The sequence below is a fragment of the Syngnathus scovelli genome, chromosome 1 (assembly GCF_024217435.2).
Source record: "Syngnathus scovelli strain Florida chromosome 1, RoL_Ssco_1.2, whole genome shotgun sequence".
Lineage (NCBI taxonomy): Eukaryota > Metazoa > Chordata > Actinopteri > Syngnathiformes > Syngnathidae > Syngnathus > Syngnathus scovelli.
The window spans coordinates 16,809,953-16,833,492 of record NC_090847.1 but is presented as its reverse complement, the minus strand read 5'-3'; the positions used below and the strand labels follow the sequence as shown (position 1 = coordinate 16,833,492).

Here is a 23,540-nt window from a genome sequence, read left to right as displayed (position 1 = left end):
AGCCCAGTGTGTGTGAAAGTAAGTGTAGTTTCTGTAGCTCAGCGAGAGCGGGCTGCGTTCAAGATGATGCGCTTTTGCGTTTGTAGTCATGTTTGTCATGTTGTTACTCCCGATGAACCCTTTATTGATAGGTGTGTATTATTGTTTTTGCTCTGCTGTCTCTGTCACCTCTCACCCCAGTCTGTAGGCTTTTCTAAAAAAATATCCATCGTTATACAAAAAATAACATTGCTGCATTGTTAAAAAAAGAAGAAAAAGCCATTAGCCATGTATATGTAAGATAGATAGATAGATAGATAGATAGATAGATAGATAGATAGATAGATAGATAGATAGATAGATAGATAGATAGATAGATAGATAGATAGATAGATAGATAGATAGATAGATAGATAGATAGATAGATAGATAAGGTAAACCTGGCAAATTGCCCAATCCGATGAGCATCCGGGTTGAGGGTTTCAGAACCGCGGACAGCGACCGTGGCGAACTACGTGGAGCTGTGCGCGCGTGGTGATGAGCGTGAGTGAGGCGGTGGTGTCTGAGATAGTATTTCTGAATGAAGAGCTGATTGGGAGTCTGCAAGAGGAGGCGGTGAAACTCCATGAATCATAGCACTGTAATTGAACATGTGTGTGACTATTTCTCAATGGAAAATTATTGATGGTCGCGTAGGAATGAAACAACACAAAAAAAAAATAATGACTACAATTGGTGCGTGGAAGAAAAAATGGTGGCGTTGCATTTGTGCCAAAAATATGTCGCTGTGCGCTCTGCCTACGCATGTGATGTCTCATCTGTGCATGTGACATGACTTTTGAACATGTCATCACGATACCTGTAGATTTGCACTATTTGTAAAGTGCATCTTTTATTATTCTTTAATAGAAGCAGCAATGATAATTTGCTTACTTTATACTAATTGCAATTGTTTGGCTTATCTTTTCGTCCGTCCATCCGTCCGTCCGTCCGTCCGTCCGTCCGTCCGTCCGTCCGTCCGTCCGTCCGTCCGTCCGTCCATCCATCCATCCATCCATCCATCCATCCATCCATCCATCCATCCATTTTCTGCACCACTTGACCCCACTGGGGTGCTGGAGCCTATCCCAGCCGTCATCGGGCAGTAGGCGGGGGACACCCTGAACTGGTTGCCAGCCAATCGCCGGGCACACAGAGACGAACAACCATTCTCACTCGCACTCACGCCTATGGGCAATTTGGAGTGCTCAATCAGCCTACCATGCATGTTTTTGGGATGTAGGAGGAAATTGGAGTGCCCGGAGAAAACCTACGCAGGAATCGTACCGGCAACCTCCGAACTGCTAACCGGTGTTCCACCGTGCCGACCACCACATAAACCAATATTTAAAATTTATTGAAGTATAAAAATAAGTTAATGTTACAATCGACCTGTCGTGGGAAATCTCTCCTGGATGTTTCCCTCCACTGTTCTCAAAAATTAAGCCATGGCGCCCATTGTCACAAAAAGGACATCCAGATGACAAAATATAACGACTCAGCAAAGATACTTGCAACATCACTGTCTAACAGTATTTTATAGAAGCAGAGTGGGAAGACAGTGAAATGACATATTACAACTACGCTTAACAACGCATCGTCAGAAGACGCTTAACAACAGCTATTTGTCAAGTGACACAACATGATGACACGTTCAAACTTCATGTTGCGTGCACAGGCGACACGTCACATGCGTAGTAGACATAGGCAGAGCACACATCAACATATCTTTGGCGCAAACCTGGAAGGCCATAAAAAAACTCTAAAGGCTTTCATTTTGTTGATAAGCGTGCAACATGGACTACTGATCGATCGGTGGATGAAGAAGAATGATTAGTGAGCACAGTTGGGTGGAAAAGGAAGGGGGTGGGTCCCTGAACTGATTGCTGGATTTGGAACAGCAATCCCAGTAATGTGGCTCTCATTTAATTAATCTAGATTTGGTAGCTTTTTAGGGGGAATAATAACACCCAGTATTGAAAGAGCTTTATTAATTGGATCTTAAGGAGAGCACACAGACCTTCAACCCGATGATGTTCGTAAGGCCTTCTATGTGATTGGTGTGTTGGTGCAGTGTACTAAACCTGTCAAGCCCTTTCAGAACCCTGGACAGTCACCCTGCATGTCCTGCTATGATCCTCTTGGTAGTAGTCAGATGGAGGAGACTGTTATATTTGTGGACACTATACATGACCTTTCTTGCAATTTCCTTGTCATGTCCCCTCTATAGTACAGCGGACAGTATAATTTATCTCTCTCAGGATGAACATGAGGAGGCTTTCTGACCTCTAGTGAAGGGCGCTTGGCTCTGGACAGTTGGCTATGTCATGATTGATGGATGCAGAAAGAGGACAGTGGTCATTGTATTCATCCTGAACATAAAATGCTGTTTATTTTGAATAAATGTGATTGTATTTTGCTTGTGCTCGAGTTGTAACTTAATCCTAAAACTTGCTGCATGCTGCGCCTCTCTCTGTACATCACATCCTGAAGCTGAGGACCCCATTGAATGTATTTCGCAGCGTTACTCATCGCAACCGCAGTGTGTAGCAGGGAGCACCGCGAGCCACCTATACGAGAGGCTTGGCAACACGATATTGCGTGATTCTTATTGCAGCCGCTGACTCGAAGAGGGGGTGATCGACCACGGTGGTTGCACATGAATCCGCAGCGCTTTGCAGCTGTTTGTCCGGGATTTTAAGGTGTTTGCGGACGAAGCGGGGATCCGACGTCAGTGACCGAGCAAGTGATGCTTCCTCGCGTAAGGCGCACGCGTGTGATGAGGGGATCAGCGGACGCGGCTGGAGGGTGCGCGCTACTGTTGCACCGCCTCAACGGATAACCGCTATCTCATCCTCTCTGGTCTTTCCCGGGTTTCTCTCCACTGACTAACGGAATTACCGGACAGAGATTTTTTTTATTTTTTTTTATCCTCCTCAACCCCCCCTATTTTTGTTTTCTTTTTTGTTTTTTAGGGGGGGTGCGGGATTCCAAAAATGGATGAAAGCCCTGAGCATGCGTGGAGCGTTTATCATTTATTGTGAATACTCCCTGTAAGCGCACAGCTTTTTTTCACACCAGGAGAGGCAATGCGCCCACCCATGCGATGCTAGCCTATTAGCTGGGGTGAGAGACAGAGAGAGAGAGAGAGAGAGAGAGAGAGAGAGAGAGAGAGAGAGAGAGAGAGAGAGAGAGAGAGAGAGAGAGACGGGAGGGGGATTCAGTCGTGGATTCAAGAGAAGACTAATTTGCGAGTCTTGCTTTGCCTTTCAAGAAAGCGAAGAGGCGGAGGGAGGTTGGTAAAGGAGAATACAGCAGTCACATTTTTTGAGAATGCAGGAGAAGCGGGCCATTCTCGGTTCCTAGCCTGGTGTGCGAGAGTGTGCGTGTGTGTGCGTGTGTGTGTGTGTGCGTGCGTGTGTGCGTGCGTGTGTGTGTGTGAGAGCGCGTGTTAGTGTGTTATTGAGTTTGTGCCCCCCATCCGAGGCCAGCGGCCGTATGGGGAAAGCGGCGGCGCACACAGATGGCATGGACACTTCCACAAGGTCTGCCGCGCTGCCTCTGCCCTGCCTCCCCTGTCGGAGCTCGTTCGCCGCCGCCTCTCTCTTGCAGCTCCCTCCGCCGCCCAGAAGCACTGCACCACAGCACAGGCTGACGGTATGAGGCTTGATCCAGTGCATTTCTCCATGCTGGTCATCGGGGTCTCGTTCGCCTGTTACGCCCCGAGTCTCAACTCCCTCCAGGACCAAGCGTACCGATCAGCTGTGGTCATTGAGGGCGAGGTGCGCTCCTCCCCGGAGAACGTCTCCTCCCGGGAGCCCTACAGTGTGAATGTCAAAGTGCTGGACGTGTGGCCCGTCAACAGCGGCGGCCTCGAGAGAGAGCAGCTCGTCACCGTCGGGGACTTTAGTTCCGAGGCCCCATGCACCACGGTGGAGAAGGACCACAGATATATCTTTTTCATGGACCCGACCGGGGAGCCCGACGTGTTCAAGGCGTCGTACGCCCCCGTGGACGCCAGTGAGCCGGAGCTCAAGAAGGATGTGGAGCGAGTGTTGTGCGAGGACTGCGGTAAGTTCCAGGTGCACATGCAATGTGAAGTGATGTAAAAGAGACGTGCTCGCGCGTGCACGTGTGGCGTCTGTACAGTGTCAGCGCGTGCGCATGCGCATGCGCGAGCCGATTGACACTTCAATCCGCCATAACCCGGTCACCCATAATCAAATGAGAAGCATGCTAGAAAATGTGCGTGTGTGGGTGTCCTATATGGATCTGTGCGCGCTTGTAGAAACTAGACCCCCCTCCAGTGCCCCCCCCTCCCTCTCTTCCATCCACTGCAGACTCCTGCTGAGTGGTGATCAGTGCATTCTGACTCTTTGAGCATAGCCAGCAAGATCTGCACCATCACAGATTAGAGTGGAGCTCCTGTGTGTGTGTGTGTTTGTGTGTGTGTGTGTATGCGCATGTGTAGATGGCAAGCTTGTGTTGAGGTGACCTTTGTGTCTGTTGCTGAGGATTGTTGCCAGGGGCCAGCATATCAGATGTCAAATCATGACATGTCTCACAGTTGTGACTGCAGTGACTTGTGAATGGAGGGTTCAGATAGGCCATCCCGTTCCCCGGGTATCTGAAATACTATTGGCGGTCATAAAGGGTACCATGCACACGCATCTGTTGCACTTTTCGTTTTTATCATTTTGAACCATACTGAAACGACATGCTTGAGTGCTGTTGAGGAAGAAAATACACATCATGGACTGTGGTAATGAAAAAGGAGTTGGGTTATACACTTTTGAACAGCATCTTTTTTATAACAATACCTATATTTAACTGTTACGTACTTCTGACTTTGTGTGAAAAGTTTAGAGAATTGTCTTTGGTTTCAGGAAGAACAGATGCTTGAATGAGTACGGTGTGGAAGAACCTGTTTGCTAAAGGTTGAGGTCAACATCTTAGATCAGTGGTTCTCAAACTTTTTACACCAAGTACCACAATAAAGCTACTATTAGGTTATTAAAATTAATGTTTGAAATCAAACTTTTCGAATGATTACAACGTACTGTAAAGTACTTTAGTGAAATACAACTAACACACTATACCGTATTTAAAAAAAACTTGAAGGAACAAAGATTATCCATTCATCCATTTTCTATACCTCTTGTCCCCACGGGGGTCGCGGGTGTGCTGTAGCCTATCACAGCAGTCATCGGGCAGTAGGCGAGGGACACGCTGAACCGGTTGCCAGCCAATCGCAGGGCACACAGAGACGAACAACCATTCGCACTCGCACTCACACGTACGGGCAATTTGGAGTGCTCAATTGGCCTGCCAAGCATTTTTTCTGGATGTGGGAGGAAACCAGAGTGCCCGGAGGAAACTCACATGGGCACGGGGAGAACATGCAAACTCCACACAGGGAGGGTTGGAGGTGGAATCAAACCCGCACCCTCCTAACTGTGAGACGGAAGTGCTAACCAGTGCTAACTTAAGGCATGTAATCGTACTTTGTATCCCAAAAAATGCCATACACTATAAATAACTGTGATTTTATTCAAGTAGGATTTTAACTAGAAATGGCACTTATTGTCTTTGAAACAACTTTTCTTTAATTTCGCTCTATAAGCAAGTTCCCTTGATCATTGTGATTTAAACTTTGCACTTTGTCATCTGTCAAATTGATGTGTCATGTAAGCATTTCTGACTTATAAATCAAAGTCAACACCTTGTGACGTTATCATGGTTAACAAATCGACAGAATGCCCGTGCACACAAAACTGTAGCATAAAAATCTGCTCTAAATGATGGCAACTACCTTGAGATTCCTTTTTTTGTGTTGAATACACACTGTATGAATCAAACAAAATTGAATGAAATCATTAGAGGAAGTAGGAACAGGAAGGAAGTGAAACGTCTGCACAAAGAGCTCATCTAACAGCCCAGCTAACAATGTGATGTTCTATTTTTAGCCCTGTGACATGCTAAAATGATCAAGTCATTTATTTATGACGCGGCTATTATAATCAGGCTTCAGAGGAGAACATTTTCAGGCAGGGATAAGCGCACACACACGTGCACACACGCACACACACACACTCACACACACACGCACACACACACACACATACACGCAGACTCAACAATTATTTCCAAATATCACAGACAAAGACATAAATATAATATATTTCATTAGGAGCAGCATAACGGTGCTCTGCTGACACACACCCTGAGTCTAACCAATGTCTGGGCCTAATACGAGCCAGCCAATCACAGCCACCCTCCTGGAACACACACTACAGACAACACCCACCAGTTTTAATCCATCTCCTTGACATGCCGGTTGTGCCTTTGGCTTTAGGAATTGATTGGTGCTTGCTGATTTGCAATAACAAGAAACATTTATTCAGTGTTCATGAGACTTATGGAAAAATGCATGTTGTAGTCCAGCAAATTAACAAAACAAAACAAAACAAAATATACCCTCATCGTTTATCCTTGAACGTCTTGAATCAAATCATATTTACTCTATGAGCAAAGCAGGTCATTTGCCTGCAAGTTATAATAATCTGCTGCTGCAAATCCTTTCAGAGCGCTTGTTCAAATGTCTCTTTTTTCCCCACTCCATAGACAGCATCACAGTGGCTTGACAACTGTCCATTAAATGTTGACATTTACATAATCTGCAAACTCTCTGAGGTACCGACCACTTAGAGTGACAAAATCATGAGACAGCAAATTCTTAGTTTTTGCAACGTAAACAAGCAGTTTTTTTTTTTTTTTTTTTTTATGGGATGGTAAGAGTGACAAGGTGCATGTATGACTGTATCTTGCCCTCCTGGAGGTTAAGATTTCGAGAATGATCGTCAACTGTGGCCACGTGAAGGCCTTTGAGATGTTTTTGTGATCAAGGGCTAAACGTTTATGTAAATACATTTGACTTGACAGCCTCGTGATTTCATTGTGTCCGGATTCAAGATAACCAGTGCTAGTTCTAGGCCCTAATTTTAGAAATAAAAAAAATGACACAATATTATAATTTCCAAATACCGATACAAACAAACAAAAAACAACTCCGAGTTAGGCGGGCCTGGCGCGCAGAGTACCGTACTCGTCCAAGATGCATAATTACAAAGGGGCAGAAGTGTTGCGATTGGAATCCATAATGGAAAAGCAGCATATGAGACATTGCTTGCTAAGAAAAACAACATAGAGCAGCGTGGTTTTGTAGTGTTTTTGTGCTGATCTTGTTAGTGTCACTAGCAAGAGCAGCAGCCAAAGTACAACAAGCCAAGACCAGTTTTTTTTTCCTTTTACTGTTGTTGCTGGTCTTGCTGGTGACACCAGTAAACCATGCTGTTTGGTCCATGCTGATTTTTTTTAGCAGGGGTGTTGGGCCATATAGTTACAGATGCTTCTCAGACCGGGCCAATACAAATGTATCGACTTAAATATATCAAGCCATTTTGCACATCAGGTTAAATCTTTCCCGTAAAGAAGGGCTTAACATGATAAATACATACCCCAGTCTGAATATATACTTTGCCACATTCATGGCCATCTAACTTAACCAGCAACTCGCTTTTCAGATAAGGCGGTGTGTACATTTTGAATGTGCATCATTGATCTACCCCGTTCATTGACATAGTGCATTTTGCCGACAAAATAAGTCATAAGAAATTTGGGTAATTAATGCAAAGAAAATAAATTTAAAGTTGTTTAGTTGTTCGCTACGACATATTTCACTGGTTTTTACTGATGCTTTTAGTTTTTACTCTGGTGCAATTTCAGTACCAGTATATTTTATGCAGATATAGTACCAAAGTGAAAATTTTGGTGTCATGACAGCACGACCTGGGGACAGATATAGCAAAGCAGCCCCAGAACGTAACAGAAATTCCTTTCGATTGAGCCTAGTTTTCCAGTGGACATTCTCCCAGAAGCTTTGTTGCTTGTCAACATGCAGTTTAGCACTTTTATGATTTATTTTAAACAGTGGTGTCCTCCTTGGTCGTCTCCCATGAATGCCACTTTGGCTCAAATAGGCCTACGGATGGAGCAGTTTCACAATAATGTACCTTGACCTTGGAGTTCACCTTTCTTTTTTTTGGAGCTTGTTCTGGGATCTTTTGTTATCATTTGTATTATCCATCTCTTCAATTTCTCATCAATTTTTTTACCTGCAGCCATGTCTAGCTTACATTTTTGAATAATTTGTGCAACTCTTGTCACAGGAACATTAAGCTGCTTGGTCATATACCCTTTAATTTTGATGTATTGATTTCAATCTTTTAATCCCGTGAGAAAACTATTTCCTTCACTTCCTCCCGCCCATGTTATAGTATGTGCTACACACCATGTCACCAAACAGCACACAAAATTTGCTAAGTATGCTAGCATTTTTTTGTCTATCCTTGTTTCAAATGTTTGTTTTTAAAATAATTCTGTTGAAACACATCTCAAAAGCAATGTTTGATTTTCATTTGTTAATTTCCATCTCATTCTTCTTCCTTCCTTCTTATTTCCTTAAATGAAGTAACATTAATTCTTCTTTTTCTGTGATTAACAGAGGGCGACCAGCAATTTTGTCCATGCACATATTCAGAACAGTTCTTTATGTTAACAGGTAGTGCTGTCTTGGCTCAATCTTGCATCAGTGTACCTATCATCTGCAGGGCAGAATCAGTCTGGCATTGATCTCAGAATTAGAAGAGCTGCACTGTTGCAGCAGCATGTCAAGACAATTCTCTCAACAGGAGTTGTAGCCGAGGCCACACCCTTGACCCACTTTTGTTAGTATTTTCTCTTTGCACAAACACATTTTTGGGAACTGTCTGCTTCAGGCAGCAAGGAGAGAGCAGTAGTTGTGATGATGTTACATGAATAATTAACAAGTTACAATAATAACTTCTTAAATACATTGTAAAGGTGGCACTCAGTCTGACGGACATACTGAACATCAACGAGAATAAATATCCCAGAGGAGGTTGACTTGGCTGTAAGTGTGTGAATGTATGTGTGTGAGTGTGTGTGTGTGTGTGAATCTTCTGAGAGGTCTGTCACATCTGCCTCATTGTTGTGTTATCTGTGCCTATTTCAGACACTGTTTTTGTTTCTCTTCCTTCTCTATCTCCTTCTGTCTCTCATACGGTCCTTGCTCTAACAGAGCACAATACCCTCACTCTCCCCCTCCTACCCAACCGATATACACACGGCCATGCCAGTCAGCTGTTGATGCTGTGCTGCAGATGCCCTAGTGTTCTGTCATTAGCAGGGAGATCTGGGGCTGCCATAAATTATGCACACGGAATAACGGAATGCTGAATATTTCTTCCATCTGTTGTGTGTGTTTGTGTGCACATCTGTAAGACACTCTGACCATGATACAAAGTGGGTTTCTTCCCTAAGACATTCTGCCTATCATCTATATCAGCACACATCATTGTTGCTCATTTCACTGATGACTGCCTAACTCGTGTTCTTGTCTTTGGTTATCTTATGTGTAAGGCTGTGTGTGTGTGTGTGTTGGTCCTTGGTGGTGAATAATGTATCGGCACTCATCTTTTTTCCAACAGTCAGCCTCGGTAGAAAGCTCATGCCTCTTAAAGGGGCCGACTCAGTGCCACATGGCTTAGTTTGTGAATGAGGGAGGACTTTTTGAAACCATGAGCGCATGCACACACAATGACACACACTCACACTAGTGCTGGTGCACTGCACACACCACCCACACACTGATGTGACAGATGCCTTACTATATCAGTAAAGTGCATGTTTTCAGCCAAGATGGACTTGGTCCTACCGCCTCATTTAAGAGGAGTTGTTTTCCATCGTGGAAGAGCACACTACATTTAAAATTTAATAAACAGACAGTTAAGTTACTATTTTTGGCAGATCATATACACAAACCTTTCTCATGTATGAGATGCACCTTCTTTATTGGAAAGTGACATCTTCATTTTAAAATTCAACAAAAAAGTGCAAATGTTCTAAAACAAAAAGTGCGGGGTGCTCCAAGGGTCAGCAGCACTTCAAGTCAAGTCAAGTCAAGTCAAGTCAAGTCAAGTCAAGTCAAGTCAAGTCAAGTCAAGTCAAGTCAAGTCAAGTCAAGTTTATTTGTATACCCCTAAATCACAAACAGTCTCAAAGGGCTTCACATAGACAAAAATTGACAATTATTCTCAAAGCATCCCCTGATCTTAAGCTCCCAAAAGGGCAAGGAAAAACTCAAAAAACCCCTACCAGGGGAAAATGAGAAACCTTGAGAAGGGACCACAGATGGAAGGATCCTCCTTACAGGATCACTTCTTATAAAGTTCAGTGTAAATTTTAACAAACAAATACTTTAATCAATTTGAGGATCAGCACCTCCAAATCTGACTCCATGGTCCTCAGTCGGAAAAGGATGGAGCGTGAGATTGACAGGCGGATCGGTGCAGCGTCGGCTGTAATGCAGACTCTGTACCGGTTCGTCGTGGCGAAGAGAGAGCTGAGCCGAAAGGCAAAGCTCTCAATTTCCTGGTCGATCTATGCTCCTGCCCTCACCTATGGTCAAGAGCTATGGGTCGTGACCGAAAGAACAAGGTCCCAGATACAAGCGGCCGAAATGAGTTTCCTCCGCAGGGTGTCCGGGCTTGAATTAATAAAAAAATGCAGATGCCAATATTTGGCAAAATCCACTTTAACGCTACTATACTGTATTTATTTGAAAGATAAAATTTGCTTATAGGCAAATCGAAAAGCAAATTTGTGAGCAGGCATATAAGTAAGAATAACACACTTATGTCACATAATTGCAAAAGAAGGAAGTAAAGCTATTTGGTTGACGGCAAAGAAAGAGGGCCGAAGTCTGTGAGCTTTTCAGCTTTATAGCAGCATGTTTCCAGTAAACTCAAAATATCACCAACATAACGCATTTGCAGTGAAAGTAAATCTTTCTATCAAACTTTCCATTTTGGCTTACTTCGTGATTTGACTCGTATTCAATACAATTCAGTGTAAAATGCAGAAAAATTTTGCAAGTCTACAAGTTCTCTGCTACCACCCATTACATACCAAAAAATGCAGGTTGTTTTTCTCCTGTTTATTTGCTCCTCTAAAATATATTTATACATTATTACTGAGCCCCACTATGTATTGGTCAAGCCCCTGCATCTCAGGTAGGGAATAAAATACTGGCACGGTGCCTGGTACAACATGTTGATAGGTTTGTCAGTTCACACTTTTCCGGCACCGTTTTATTCTAATCTGATACTACGTATATTTAACCCAGGGGTGGGATATTCATTTTGCAAAGAGGCCACATGAGAAGCTGAAACGTCTGCTGAGGGCCAAGCCAACATGCTAACCTCAACTCTGAATTTGTATTTAGGAAAAAAATATGCATATGTGCATATAGTATGTATTGTTATAAATTAAATAATAAACTATTTAACAAAATCATTACATCAATTGATAGCCAGATGTCATCAAGACTTCCAAATATATAGTTGGTAAGCATCATATTGACTGTGAACAATGATACATTTATGACTTATTATAAACCTAATATTACAGTGTATTTGAAAATGCAGCTTTGCGTACGTAATATCAGGCCGTCTTCTTGGCCCTCAAACCTCTACTGTGCAGGAAATAAGACGGTTGCTCACATGAAGCACTTTTGTTGTTTTTGCTCATCTCTTTTTTGCATGACATTGTATCTTTGTAAACCACAACAGCTTCTTGGCATATCGGACATGCATCTGTTTATCTGATTTGTGAAAAAAAGATCTCATTGTCCACTCTTTATTAAACACTCGACACTTACTGGACACTTTCCATTTCATTGGTCCGCTCGCAAATTAAAGTGCATCTTTTTTATGCAAGGCAAAGTAGACGTGAATGAGGCAAGGGTCAAGCGAAGGAGTGGCGGCGAATGGCTAATTTGACACTCACGGAGATGTCAATGAGTGGAAGTTCGATGAACGAAAGCTATCCAAAATCTTTTATTCTTCAACATACAGTATAAATATGAAGTCCTAGCCGTAGCGATAGCCACAAGCCGCGCATACCCTATTGGTCAAGGGCAGGCTGACAATACTCATTTCGTGTACAAAGACAGTGGATGTGGCTTAATATACCACAACATAGGTCCACCAATGGTCACTGTGCTCTCTAACGTTGTATGGACAAGATTAAATACAATAATGATTTTTTTTTTTGTCCAATGGGACAAAGCCGTAATTTGCCCAGGTCTGATCCAACCCATAGTGAGACGGTTGTGATAAAAAAAACAAAAACAAACAAACACTACAATATATTATCTTTACTGTTATATCCGCTCTTATATTTGAAGACATTTACAACACAAAAGAAGGTAACACCGGAGAGGACCCTTAGGCACACCACACGATTTATATAACTTGTTAATGGCACCTCATAGCCGCAACAGGATAATCCACTCGCAATAGCATACTTTTTGTTCTTGCAAAGGAACAATGGGATGCTTTTGTGTGTAATTCAACTATTCACTCCTGATGGAGGACAGATGTGCTCAATTAGGAATGTTAGCCTGCTTTGTGTGTGTGTTTGTGTGTATGTGTGCGAACGTCAAGTTGGGGGGCTGTATTCAAAATGAAAATTAGAACTGAGGAATGGCTGGGTGAGAGGTGGATCAGCGGTGCAGACGGATCTGGAGTCAAGAGAGTAAGATGAATGAAAAGAGGAAACAAGACAAACAGTAAGTGAGAAAGAGAGAGGGATGAGAAGGGGAGGACAGGTGAGTGAGGAGAGGAAGAGATAAACATGTGTGTGCCTGTCAAGAGGGAGGAGGCCAGGATGTGAGAAAGACAGGACTAAGATAAATTAAAGACAGTTGCATGGGAACCAGAATGACTTGCACACAATTCAAAACGGATTCATTTCTATCAATCGATTGAATGATTGGTTTGTCTGTCTATTTAAGTTATTCAAGTGTTTTGTGTGTCAGAATGAGGATTCCAAATATCACGTGGGAGATAAAAGACAAAAAAATATCACAAGTTAAAAATCAAGCAAAATAATTGTGACGACTGAGCAACCTTATGTGCAATAGAAGTTGTGACACGGATGTGTTACCAGGGGTCATGAAAACAAATAGAATGCACACATTTATTGACAATCATGCTTCAAACTGTGCGCATTTACCCTGTTTTGCACAAATGGACATTTTGATGAACTGTGGTTGTGATTACAAAATGCTATCACTAAACAACACACATCTTCTTCTGCTTGTGTTGCTGCTGTGCAGAGGTTAGCCGGGCGATACTGCATGCAGGTCTTCTGTGGCCGTTATCCGACAACTGACACGCACGCACGCACACATGCACACACGCACGCACACACACACAACCCTCCTCTCTTTTTCTCTCTGTCGTTCATTCTCAATCTCATTTTCCCTTTTCTTTCTGCCTTACATCCTCTATCTCCGGCTCCCTCCCTGGTTTCCATGGTGACAGCTGTGCGCTGCAGAAATCACACTGATGGGAGAATGAGATAGAAAAAGGCTACTCTCTTTTATACAAGAGGAGGGGCCCATGCATGCTCACACACTTAGACGCATACTAGAGAGGTGTAGGTCAAAACATAAATCAGGCTTTCCAGTGTGTGAGATGACATCACCATACATGCACCGTGACGCCAAGACTGAGTCAAACACAAACTGGCATATGCCAAAAAAATGCTTTGGCTTCCTGTCATGAGATGATACTTTGCAATAAAATATCATTTTTATTGATGTCCACTCTGTTGGATGGAGAAAGAGGTGGGGGTACAAACATCAGCTGACCTTGAGAAAAAGACCTCTTGATGGATGGCCGATGGGACCGCTGGTCATGTGTGATTGGCTAGCGTGGAAGGCCACTCACAGACTATTGGCCACACTCAACTGTCCGTTTCAGCGTCCCCACAACCTCCTGGTGCTCTTGCCGAGGAATCCTCCCATCACTCAGTGATATAGAAAGCTTGGATCAGCACTTTAGAGTGCTTGACTGCACACACATTCACACATACATGGTTACAGACAATAAAATGCATACCTGGGCATGTCAAATGTACATGCATCTCAAATATTCTTCTTACAGATTGAGCAGTGTCTGTATGTCAGAATGAATCTGGCCTTGGCTCATCTGCTAAACGCCACACTCGCTTTTTCAAAATTAAGCCCCAGCAAAATGTTGTCACTCTAATCCGCCTAATATCTCTCAGTACACCTTATGCCAGAAATAGATTGTTTCTTAGGGGAGCTTTTGACAGGGCTCACAAGATGGATATTCTTTTTTTAAGCACTTGGTGGTCTGAGACTGAAAGTAGGGTTACTCGATATGCGGCAAATTAATATTCACAGGTGAGCATCATTCGGCAAAATAATATATTCAGAGTCACAAATGATTTATAATGATTGTGTTGAGGTTTATTCTCTTTGATATTTAACCAAACAATATATTTTCTTTAGTTGAACAGGGAAAACAAATTGGGAGATGGTAGTCAGTCCATAACATTCAGTCAACCAATCGTAGTCTACTTGTTATTTTTTTTAATTATTATTTTGAGAAGTTATTGTGATTGAAATGCACATTTAAGGTTGCATAATATTTTGCACGGCATGCATTATTATCACGACAACAATAGTTTTTCAATATAATATGCAGCGCTAATTTAAAGTAAGCCACCTCTGTACGGTAGCAAAAAAACTCAAAATAAAATAAAATATAACATACTAGTTCTACTTGATAAATAAACATGACAATTGAAATATTACCCCTTCTGTAGAAAACCCAGTTTTAACAAAATATATCTTTTCAGTGTAATATAAACAGTCTCACAAGGATATTGATTTCTCCAAGTCAGTTCAGTCTTTAGTTTTCTTCTTTGTAATTATTTTCTTCTCCACCTCCATGTTCCCGGGTCTAACAAATAAGGAACGCCGCCATTTTTTCAGATGAATTGTCTTCTCATACAGCTTTTGCGACGTTATACCGTGTACACCCATATGAGGTTTGATGTCTTCGAACCGTGCCTTTATTCAACACACAAACATATACGTTGTTAACTTTTTTGTGTTTTGTCATTTTTCTCAGCTCCAAACCAAACTAACTACAACAGAGAAACAACATTTTTAAACACTTCCACAAAAAAACTCACATTCATTTAAATCCTATGTGCCAAATTTGGAACACAAAACAGTAGATGGTGGTGCATACGTTGAATGGAGTACTACCGTTTAATATTGTGCTATTTTTAGGGATGTAAAAATGGGTTTAAATACAGTCATGATATGTGCTATAGTTTTGCAAAACATTTGGGAAATACAATAAAAAAAGATGACATAATGTGCAAAAAATAGCTACCACTAATGATGTTAAAAGAGAGTTGTACAGAATTACTCCACATCCATTAAATGTGGATATTAAATCCACGAGGGGTAATTTCCTCCTGATTTTCAGCCAACATTTGCCAGCTGACACAACGCTGCCTGAGGAGATGTATCCCAGTAAAGGATGAGCTCATTCGTAACCAGGTTCACCTCCTTTCCCAGCTGCTTTAGTCCTCCTGATATTCATTTTCACGCTCATAAAGACATAAAAGTCTCCTCTTAATGCTTGCTTAAGGTAGCTTCAGCATTACAGGGCAAGATACAAAAGAATATATTGCAGGTACACTACCTTTAAAATTTATGCCGCAAATTCTTTTCCAGAATGATGTACCTTTATGTTTTGAATAATGTCTAATTGTGGCATTTATAACCATTCAGACAAACCTGTCACGCTTGGTCATCAGTACACAGTAAAGACAATGCTATCATATCAAATCAAGTCACTGTTGTGAGAAACATGTATAATTTTACAGTCTTGAATATCGGATATTGCGCAAGATTTCAGCATACCTTCATAGGAAAAATAATTTGGAGGTCTGTCTTTTAACTGTTAGATTGATTTGCAACATTCATAACGTCATAAATCTTGTTTATATACATCCTTCATTTTATTTGTTGACATTTTCCTCCACTCGCAATGCATTATTATAATTTCTAATATATTTAGTGACTTTCTAATTCACATTTGAAAAGTGCACTACTAAAAAAAGGATGATTATTCTCGGAGGTATTTTTCACTGTGCTGTCTAAATGTCAAATCCATACGCACAATGAAACATCATCTCATCTCTCATTATGGTACATTGTTATTAGAGTTTAGTCTACATGCTGCCCTTATTGTGTTCTGCCAAAATGCAAAAAAAAAAAAAAAAAAAAGAAAAGAAAACCATGAGATGAAAGTATCAGGCACACAGCTCAATGTCAGAACAATTTGTCATGAGAAGATACTTTCAAGCACCGATTTAACAGAATTGAATATCAATTGTTCATTGTGTAACTAGATTGTTGTGACTGGTCGAGTTGTCATAATATTTAGAATAATGGTCATCTTTACCTATAGATGAAAGCTATATAATTAAATGAAAACATTGTATTTGTTAATGTTTGTTCGGCTATATATACTAAAGCCGAACAAACATGAACAAATACACACAATTATTATTATTTTTTTTGCAGATTTGAAGAATATTGTTCATTTGATAGAACTAAATAGACTAAAATAACCTATGTGGGTTTTGGGACATTATCATATCATTTTAACAAATATTGAATGATATTACCCGGTGATTAATATATTGGAATCAACAGTGAGACTACTGGTCTGGTGGCTGCTTGTATCAGACTTAGGTTTGGCTTTGAGTAGGAATTTTGAAATTCATTTGACAATTTTTGCAATTCAAGTTTTATAATCCACTTTACCCCCCTAACTGTCAGTGTCTGTGTTCTCGCCCCTCCCTTCCTGTGTCTACTCCCAATCTATGTACAAATCACAGTCACCTGCCTCTCGTTACCTGTCACGTATATAAATCCTGTCTGCGTGTTCCACCCCTGTTGGATTGTTCTCGTCTCTCGTCGTCGGTGTTGTCCTGATGTCTTTTGTTTCACGTCCCTGTCGGTCAGTACTCTTATTGTTTTGTTAAGCCATGTCAGTTTGCTGAGTCTGTTAGTGTATTTTGCTCAATAAACCCTCGTCCAAGCTGCTTTTGGTCGCCCAACTCCATCCAATCCATGACACTAACAACTTGGTTCTTGTAACTTTACAGATTATTGCTATTGTGTTGTATGGAGTGTGTACCTACTAATAGCCCTTAATTGAAATAGAGGACAGTTAAATCGAGTAAGTCCAAAGAGAAAGGAAGTGATCCTACCCTCACAATGAGATTTAACAATACCATAATAGCACTTGAGCATCTGGACGTACCTTCAAGTAAATGTTGAAACAGCAAACAAATCACTCACTACCCTAGCCTCCCACTAATATGACAGCAATGATGTTCTCTTCTATAATGCAGTTCATTTCAAGGCAAAAGCCATAAAGAGAGGCAGCATCTGGTCGTACTGAAATGATCTACTTGGGCTTTTGACTGGGAATAATATACCTAAAATATACATCACAAGAAAATATCATTTTTCCTGGAAGTAACAATGTTTGAGAAATATTCTGAAGTCCTACAATTAATGTTGGCAGCTGCTTTTTGTCACGTGATATCTTCTTTCAACAACAACAATATGACAGGACAAAATGATCATGACAATTTCTATTATGACACACGCGTATGCACACTCGCACGTACATGCACAGACACACAAATAATGTTTTTAAAATGGAATATTTCATCTATTTTTTAAAACAACGAATATTACAGACTTTCTCCCTGCAGCCATCAGCAAACTTCAAAAAGAAGCTTTCAACTGAGTCAGTATGGGGATTTACTGGAAATACTATTGTTCTACAAGGTAGATTTTTACAATTTTTGTTTAGCTGTGGAGTTAATCTGTCAGACAAAATATACTTTTAGCAAACTGCCTTACTTACTGTGTGTGTTCTTTTTCCAGAATTACATTTTCCCCCTACTATCACAGAAGGACATTTGATTGCAATTTTAAGACAAAAAGTGGGACTCCTGCTTTGTTTGTTTGATGTTGGGAGTGCATCTAGTAACTAGACCTTCAGTGGTTAGCATCCAATTGGATCCCTCTGCAAATCGTATGCTATTTGCCGCTTATGGGAGGTTTTATGTAAGGAAGGGTATTTGGTATAAAAAAAAAATACCTAATCCAGATATCACTACTACCACATTACATTGAAAAAAAACCATTAATACTATACAAACGCTGTGAAACTGTTCCACATACCCTTCATCTTCAGGAGCAGATGAGAACATCAACTAATTAAACAAAGTACATCAATCATACTCACCAGAGATGCTTATTATTAAATCTATTATTGTGTACAGATCGCCATGGATGTTTTTTACTAGTCAAAGTTGGCCGTAACAAGTTTTGGGAAAATCCTGACATTATCCAGAGCCAGGGCGTTGGCCCCGTGAGGACCAATTTGAAATGTGATTGGTTTAAGAATCAGTCTTTTTGCTAATATAATTTGAATTATACTGGCCAGCTCTATTGATTCTGAAGGCCGTGGGTAGATTAGAATGACATGGCAGCACAAAGAAGCTGACATTTAATTTGAAATAAATAAATAAATAAATAAATAAATAAATAAATACATTCTGAAACCATTTGGGTTAAGAGGAGCACTATAAAATGACGAGAATAGACTGGAATAAATTATTACCATTGAATTAAGAGGTTAAGAGGAGCACTATAGAATGACGAGAATAGACCGGAATAAATTATGACAATTGAATTTCAGCAAATATTTGAATTCAGTTTGTCAAGGTGGGTCAGTGCTCCTGATTGGGTTTGGCCATGACCACTGTGAAACACACAGACACATACACACTCATGCAACTAATTGAAAATGTTGAGTGTGTTGTTAATCCAGTGAAAGCAAGTTTGTCTCTTTTTGTCCAGCCTCTGTTCCCAAACTACGACTGATGCAAGGCCAGTCTCTGATGGAAGGGGATAAACTGTACTTGAAGTGTGAAGCGTCAGGGAATCCAAGCCCTTCTTTCCGCTGGTACAAAGATGGACATGAGCTTCAGCGAGCCAGAGACCTCAGAATAAAAAACAACAAGTAAGTCTGTCAAACTTACTGAGTGATGTATTAATACTGTATGTTTTACACGTCCACTTCACTTTTCTTAGGAAATTCTAGATGAAAGGTAAACACAGTACATTTCAGGACCAATTTTAACAGATTTTCTGCTTCTCTTTTCTGATACATGAAATAAAAGAAATCATTTCCCGACATATTTTCCGTATAAACACAAAGATGAGTGAAAGTGAAGTTCTACCTGATTTAAATTGACAACAGTGAAAAGATGTAATTAATACCATTGATGATGATGACAAAACCATGCATCAAACTGCAATGTTATAGTAATATAAATTTGAGAATAAAGAGCAGTCTTTTTGTGCTTTGTAATCATCTTTTTTAACCAACCTTCAGGAGCAATAATATGTGATGAATGTCAATTTGTATTTTGGTCTAATCAAATATGTATCATTTATTTGTATCTATCTTTACCATAATTTTTCTGCCTTTCTTTTTTTCTTTCTTTGTCAGAAAAAACTCCAAGGTGCTGATTAGTAGAGTGCGTGTGGAAGACTCTGGAAACTACACCTGTGTGGCTGAAAACTCAGTTGGACAAGAAAACGTCACAAGTATTATCAGCGTGCACATCTGTGAGCATTTGACAACTTGAACTTTTTTCTTGAACCATGCTACAACTCTGCTGTAATATATGTAAGACTGACTATGTAAGACACTTTTTATACAGTCGAACTTCTATAAATGCTAAACTACTTTACTAGACACAAAAGCCTCACATGTCTAGTGCAAGGGGTTGGAAGTCTTTTCCCAGCCAATTTGTGCGGTGTCCCTCAAAATCTGGGTGCTCAAAGGAATCTCCTTACCCACCTGTCGTCTTTTACGTCACACGCAAACTGCTTTCTTTCACCAGATTATCAGGTACATCAAGGGCGAGGCTGCTCTGTTTGCCCACACGCTAGACTAGGCTAGCACTGGCACAAAATTAAAATTACGCCTGTTTTCACGCCGTGGGGAAGGGCACCAGTCTACCAAATTAGGGCCCTGGATATATTTAACCGAGTGGTGTCCATGACAATTACACATAGAAAGGCTTCAAAGCTCAAGCGAGAAGTGAACCAGCATGATTCTTGTGGAAATTCTAAAGACTCTTACACCATGCTCCTTTTCAAATCGCCTCGTAGTACGTTTTTGTAGAGCCTTTTTACAGTAATTACACGTTTGGTAGGATATCCAACAAGAAACCTTGAGGAAAAAAAATATTTCACATTTCTTGTGTTTACCTCATAGTAACCACCACCACCTTGTCCCTGGGTGTGAGTCATGTGAGGCATTGCAATGACACGGAAAAGGCCTACTGCATCAACGGTGGAGACTGTTACTTCATACATGGTATTAACCAGCTTTCTTGCAAGTAAGTTGAGTTGTCTTCCATTTTCTCCATGATCACAGTGCAGTTAATCCTTCTCTTGTTTCTTGTTGTCCTGTCAGCAAAAAAAGGAGCTGTCCCTTTCTAACTCAAATTGGGTTACTGTTGACTCAACTTTCCATTGATATGCTAACGGTTAATATCGGTAGTCACAATTTCAGTACCCCAATCAATATTTGAACAAAAATGGTGGAGCAATACATGCAGATGTATAATATAACAATATTCATTGGCATACAAATATAATATTTAACTTCATGCAAAACGACTTTCAGTCGTAGAAATACCAATTTTCGTTGTGTTTGCATGACTGTACAGTATTATGCTGTATCAGGGATGAGCTCTTAAATGCTGTCAATTTTTCAGCAGTGCTATTGGGGGGCACCAAATGACAAAAATGCCATTTTATATATGGACAAAACATGTTTATTAGTACACTTTTCTAAATGCATGTACTGTATAAAGGCTAGGCCAACAACAAAATAACCACATTGTATTTTCTTTTAGGCGGAAAGGATTCTCTTGCATTACAAATACCATTCAAGCAGGGCACAAACACTCTCCAAAACAACAACATTAAGTGCATTTTTGCACAAAAAACAACCCATATAAATATTAATACTATTAAGGTACTGTACTATGTTGTTATATAGGGCAGTCAAGAGTTATTGTAAGTACAATAACTACCTGTTTCCCATCTTGTGGTGATTGGTGATATTAAAATGTAAAAGTACAGTCTACACCTGTATATTATCAGTTGGACACCCACAGATTTGCATATTTACTGATTTGTTTCTCAATATTTTTCAATATCTTGAATTTTCCCTTTTTTCCAGTATCTTTTCTCGCCGTCTTCCACAAGTTGAATATTTATCAGTGTTTTTGAATGAATGAATGAATCAAGGGCCGCTCGGAGTGCCGCCATTTGCCCATCCCTGGTCTGTCCAGCATGTGTCCAGTGATCAGTTTGGGGTGTATCCCACCTCTTGCCCAAGGTTAGCTGGCACAGGCTTGAGCACACCTCTGACCCCAATGCAGTTAAGCGGTACACTGAATAGATGGATGGACAGTGTTGGTTTTAGAGGGCCTGATATGCCCTTTTCATCTATTTGGTAGGGATGGCATGGTCTTGCCATCAAGGGGCATCATCATCATACTGTTCAGTTTGACATGACGAGATCAAGACGACACCTGACAATTGCTTGCCACGGTTCATGGAGAGAAGCACATAGCGCTTGAGCTTAGAGTGTCAAAGAGTGTTATCAACAGATGCAGAAACAGGAAGCATTGGGCCAACCTTGGAAATGTTCATGGATCAAATACATGCTGTGCATTGACATTCAGTTCCTTGTAATAAATAGACCAACAACTAGTGCAAAAAGGCAAGAGGCAAATAAAACAGTTGAACATGTGCATCAAAAGTCACACTTCGGTCACATTAAGGTCTATACCAGGGGTGGCCAACCAGTCAGAGATTAAGAGACACATTTTTTACTGTGTTACCGCAAAGAGCCACATCATACACATGAGCACACATGAACTATAAAAGAATAAAATAATTCAAATCAAGTATTAATTGTGTCCAACCACATTGTCTATTTGTCTCAGTAGTCACGTTTATAGAAAAACAGAAGGCTGTAAAATGACAGACCACAATGTGTTATGAGTCAGCAATGTTATTATTCCAAGCCAGACAAAAATCTTGAGACTACTTACGATGTAAGAGTTAGATAAACATCCTGTATCCATTGTTGTTGGAAAGACAATATTTTTGTATTTTCAAGCTGTTGTCCAAGAATTAAGACAATGACAGACAGTTGTGAACTGCAAAGGCAAAACTCTTCATTCATTTTCTAACACAAGAACAATAGAAACTGAAAGGGCTATTGGTGTATCTGCGCTGCTCTTGAATAACACCAGGAATGTATCCATTGACTGCAACGTGACAGCGGCCATTCGAGATGCAGAAGGCAGAGGTTTCAATGCGTACTACAAAAGCATAAAATCAACCTTTTAGTATTTGACTGAATTTAGCTGACTTGGTTTGTTAAGTCGATCAACTTCCACATCTGGTGGGAGAGCAATCAAACTTGGGTCTTTTGTTTCCTCGCAAAGTCTTCCGTAAATCACGTCCCTAGGTGTCTGAATGATTGTCATGTTTCTAGTATATCTTTGCGTTAATAGAGATCATCATAAGAGCAAAAATTCCATATCCATCAGATCCACTAATAATGCAGATTTGTCAGCTGCCAAAAAGTATCGATTTAGAAATCCTTATGATTCCAAATCATTGCCAAATATGAGTAGTAGTATTGAGTCAGTCAACTGAGTATTTGACACCTTACCTTACTTTATGTTCGTTTCACGCATTAGGATGTGCAAATGTACCTAATGAAGTCCCTGGTAAATCTCTGTACATTTCATGTTTCTGTGTGTGTGTGTATGGAAATGTAGGGGTTGGGTGTTTGCCACCCTTACCAGAGTACCATCACATGATTTTCATGACTGTGATGATGCCCTTACTGTATCACTTGTATCATGGATTATTGATGGCGGTGATGTAACAGTATGCAGGACATCTTTTTTTTTCTGTACTTGGTGGATTGTGGTGTTTCTAATTCAACATTCTCTGTGCTTTCTTGTCTCTTCCCCTCCCTCTTTCTCCTCCTCTCTTTCCTGTCTCTGTGTGTGTTAAATAAATCCCCGGCTCTCCCACCCCTGTATAACCTTTAACCCCACACCCTTCTCTTTCCCCCTCTGTGTCTTGTTTTCCCTCCATCAGGTGTCCCAATGACTATACGGGGGACCGTTGTGAAAACTCCGTCATGGCCGGTTTCTACAGTATGTTCATTAACTCTCGTCTGTCTCCTTCCACTAAGATGCAGCATGCAAAATTAGAGGGGTTGTACATACTGTATATACAATATATGTGTGTCTGCATGCTATGTGCTCACTCGTTTTTCCACTACTTTGGTCAAATCTGTCATTCGTTACATTTGAGATATATTCTATACCCTCTCAAATTGGTTCAG

At 40.8% G+C, this 23,540-nt stretch overlaps 1 protein-coding gene across 3 annotated transcripts in view; it reads left to right on the top strand.

Annotated features, from left to right (window-relative positions):
- The first annotated feature begins 2,555 nt into the window (after positions 1 to 2,555).
- nrg2b (neuregulin 2b) overlaps positions 2,556 to 23,540 on the top strand; it is a 36,724-nt gene continuing 15,739 nt past the window's right edge. For 2 of the 3 annotated variants that reach the window (XM_049741962.1, XM_049741955.1), the window contains exons 1-5: positions 2,556 to 4,089; positions 18,941 to 19,103; positions 19,596 to 19,714; positions 20,370 to 20,493; positions 23,291 to 23,349. In XM_049741962.1, coding sequence (XP_049597919.1) covers positions 3,678 to 4,089; positions 18,941 to 19,103; positions 19,596 to 19,714; positions 20,370 to 20,493; positions 23,291 to 23,349 — 877 coding nt within the window. In that variant the 5' untranslated portion in view covers positions 2,556 to 3,677. The remainder of the gene's footprint in view (positions 4,090 to 18,940; positions 19,104 to 19,595; positions 19,715 to 20,369; positions 20,494 to 23,290; positions 23,350 to 23,540) is intronic. The other variant, XM_049741970.1, reaches the window with a different exon arrangement.